This window comes from Sphaeroforma arctica (assembly GCF_001186125.1).
Source record: "Sphaeroforma arctica JP610 unplaced genomic scaffold supercont1.1824, whole genome shotgun sequence".
Lineage (NCBI taxonomy): Eukaryota > Ichthyosporea > Ichthyophonida > Sphaeroforma > Sphaeroforma arctica.
Genome location: NW_014038734.1, coordinates 6,807 through 11,025, shown reverse-complemented (window position 1 = coordinate 11,025; position 4,219 = coordinate 6,807). Strand labels below are relative to the sequence as shown.

At 40.4% G+C, this 4,219-nt stretch overlaps 1 protein-coding gene across 1 annotated transcript; it reads left to right on the top strand.

The window, feature by feature from the left end:
* Positions 1-780: 780 nt before the first annotated feature.
* Positions 781-3,188, top strand: SARC_11691 (hypothetical protein; the record flags this gene model as incomplete). The annotated part of the gene is made up of 4 exons (XM_014294218.1): positions 781-866; positions 1,523-1,596; positions 2,164-2,268; positions 3,055-3,188. Coding segments are annotated over 4 exons (399 nt in total), but the record flags the coding sequence as incomplete, so codon positions are not given.
* Between the last annotated feature and the right edge of the window lie 1,031 nt (positions 3,189-4,219).

The window sequence follows — 4,219 nt, the reverse complement described above, 5'->3', positions numbered from 1 at the left end:
GATTATGGCCAATACATGGATTCCAATGATCGACTGATGGTTGAGAAAGTACTGGTCGGTTAAACAATACATGGATTCGAATGATCGACTGATGGTTTAGAAAGTACTGGTTGGTTAAAATGTCTCGATTAGTCCCAAATTGCACGTGGAAAGATACATGCACATGCATATTTAGAACAGAAAATAGGATATTTGTTTTCTGCACAATTGGTCACAGATTTTTCTCGTAGGTGGATGAAGGTGCTATTTTTTTGGTTGCACCTCCTGGCTTGAAACATTTGGTTGTAGCGGTGAATGTAGAAGTGAAAAATCCGTGATGAGGGTTATATCATACTATCATATGGACATACATGTGTGTATGTATATTCTGTCTGCTGGTACGACTCGTGGTTCATGCAACAGTGGCGTGCTTCATGATTTGTCTGTTTGTCCTTGTACATCCCTGTGCAACCAGGGAAGTCACATAAAGTGGAAGTATCCGCTGCTTAAGGCAAACATGACAATCAAAGAGCCGTGAAATGGTGAGTAAATTCCAGTACTCTTGAAGATGCAAATAGATGTGTATAAAGTATGACATCTACTTGTATAAACATATACGCCTGTTGGGTCAGGTTCACGTCTCTTCACCTACGATGTCTGTTTAGACATGTACATACAACATACATCCAAACCGATACGCTTACTTCGAGTCATGGCTCACGCACACACGGAAAGCTGCATTTCAGCATCAATTTCACTCATGTATTCCCAGCGTGCCTGTGTCCTGACAGCTTCACTGGAATGGACTGCACGGACAGGTGCACATATCCTACTGGCGCCGCATCCTTGCAGGATCCATACAGCATCATGCGATGTAATTGGAATAGGTATGCTTTAGTCAAAACATATATATATATACATATACATACATACTATATATATATATATATATATATATATATATATATATATATATATACTACACACACACACACACACACACACACACACACACACACATATATATATATATATATATTTGTGTATGTGTGTGTGTGTTTGTGTGTGTAAGTATGTACGCATGTACGCATGGATGTATGTATGTATCCATTAATGTATGTATATATTATAAATGTATGTATGTACCTGGTAAATGTTTTTATACACCTGCGTGCATGTCGCTATGTTCAGATGCATACAATGTGCATCGCGCGTGGTTGTGCATGCGATGTGCTCGGCAGCATAGTCAAGGTCAATCAAGGCTCAAGGTACGCGAACAGTGGGCCATCTCTGCGTGTACTGCGAATTTGTTCCTTGCAACACGTACATGGGTTCTGAACTCAAAACTCTATTTTCTGAAACTCAATAGTTGCCCAAATCTATTTATACAATGGGCCACTTGTAAACCTTGATGCAGTTTGGCGGATAGTGAAGATTTAGTTAGTGTTCTCAACTTCAATCCACTGAACTCCAAAATATTCATTCTTGAACCAAAAGGGCTGATCAAACATGTATATCTATATCCAAAATCTATGCCTTGTAGAACCGACACCGCCTGGGGAGTTTCCGCCAGAACATGCTACAATGGTTTCTACATGGCGCTGGTACCTCAAAACGGTAGGCATATGCGTGTTGATAGACATATGCGTGTTGATGGAGATATCTGAATTGCTACAATGCGTCACTACTTAACCACACCCTTGGTCGTGTGTATGCTCCTAATACTCCGTTAAGTTCACACCTATAGTGAAAATGAATTTGTGGTAGTCTGCAATGATTTGTCCGGAGGTTCGACGGTATCATGTGCGGGTGAATATCTTTGCGAATGGTTTGTGGCGTACATGTGGACCCGTTCGTATACGCTGTGCTCAGAAATCTTATTTCATTGGCATATCCATGATGAATCTCTATCGAGTCCATACCAACTGTCACGCCCAATACGATTCATAGCCAACGATCAATGCCATGTCCGTTTTGATTTCCAGACGCATAACTATCACCGTGCTTTACATAGGTTTTCTGTTTTAACCGGGTTTTCCTGCGCAGAAAACTTTTGGTTCTGATCGAGGACATAGGCAAGAGCGATTCAGAGTTGTACTGAACTTGTATTTTTATTTATTAATTTCATTTGAGAACGCGATTACGGTGCTCACAATTCTGTTTATCACAACCATATTGCTCTAGACGAAGGCAACAACTACTTCTTCGAATGCATCCCATGGACATTGTGTAGACCGGGAGAAATACAGTCTCGCTTGCCTAGCCAAAATCTCGACCGTTTGTGCTCAGGTGTGTTTCTGCTTACATCAGTACGTTGTCGTGAGGGATACTCATAAGCACGGTGCCAATTGATTGCCCTATTGTTACGGTTCATAACTGTGATGTATCTGGTGTTTACCTGACCTAAACCTTGATCGGTCGTGCTGAATCGTTTGTATAGGATCGGTGGGTATCTCTTGGCCTGTTTATGAGTATGCTGAGTGCAGTACGGCTCTGTGCTGAGCTTTCGTATGTGGTACACCATTGGGGCAATGTCAGGTTATTGACTGAATTCGTGTGTGTTTGTATCAGTGTTTGGATGGTTTGTATTGTGCTGTATTTCTGGTGATTGTGTGGAAGATTATCATACGTTATCTTTGTTATTGACTGAGTTCGAGTGTGTTTATATGTGTTGTAATGATTTGTATGTTGCTGTATCTCTGGTAAGGGTGTGGATGGTTATCGTACGCTATCATTTTATCATTTTGGGATTTAATCTGAATTTATAGCGCCAATGCGTCTTTATGTTTTGACGAATGACTTATCTGAGATGCGGTGAAGTGTACTCAAATAGACCGAACCCGTTACATCATTTGATGAATGCACCAGTAGACAAAAATACCGCGCTCCATCCGCATACACGGTAGCATACATATCACAAACATTTCAGTATTCCACATACACGTTTACGCATACACTTTTCCCTCCATATCACATACCACATACGTTTCAGTATACCACATACACGTTTGCGTAGGCATTCATGTACATGTGAATGTGCTCTCTCGCAAATAACTATCGTTGTCCTTTGCTCAGTACAACTCAACGTCACGTTCTACTTCACCGACGACTGGCCTCAACTCAATAATATCGAACTCAGCCAACTCAGCGAACACTTGTTTGGGCCCAGTCAAGTGCCGTTTATCATTGCGGTCAACACGTTTGACAATGTAAGCCTACTACGACTGAGGGATTGTAGTGCATCTTCATGCACATGTGTATTTGTAAAAAAAGAGTCAACCGCACATATGTATTCGATCGACCGGTTTAGCCACTGCATAGGAATGTGAGCGAAGTTTCGTGAACATGTAATTTGAGATGGACATCTGCATATATATATATTTGTGTGTATGCATGTATACATATACGTACAGCAACACGTAATTTTAAATAGACATCTGCATTTATATATATGCGTGTATGCATATATACATGTACGTACAGGAACACGTAATTTTAGATGGACATCTGCATTTATATATATGTGTGTATGCATGTATACTTAAACGTACAACAACACTCAATTTTAAACAGACATCTGCATTCATATATATGCGTGATGCATGTATACATATACGTACAGTAACACGTAATTTTAAATTGACATCTGCATTTATATATATGTGTGTATGCATGTATACATGTACGTACAGGACCATGTAATTTTAGATGGACATCTGTATTTATATATATGTGTGTATGCATGTATACTTAAACGTACAGCAACACGCAATTTTAAATAGACATCTGCATTTATATAAATATGTGTTTGCATGTAAACATAAACGTACAGCAACACGTAATTTTAGCTGGGCATCTGCATTTATATATATGTGTGTATGCAAGCATGCATATACGTACAGTGTATACGTTCGATTGTTCTATGCCCAGTTGCGCGCCATACATCACAGTGGTCGGTAAGTTTATCGGTGTATCTATGCGAGTGCATATAATTCCAGTGATGTAAGTAGACAGATTTTTAGAACCACGCGAGTGGAACCCAACCAGGGAACCTTCAAACCCTAAAACCCTGCAATCTTAAATCTGAAAAACACAGGCGCGCAAAACGGCGTTTAGACGGCAGTCCGACGGATCGGGTTGGACAAGCACTTATCAACATCTTATAATGCCCACCGAGGTGTGTCGGTCTACCTACTGCTCTATGCTGCTGTACACGCACAGGAAGGCGGATACATGTGTA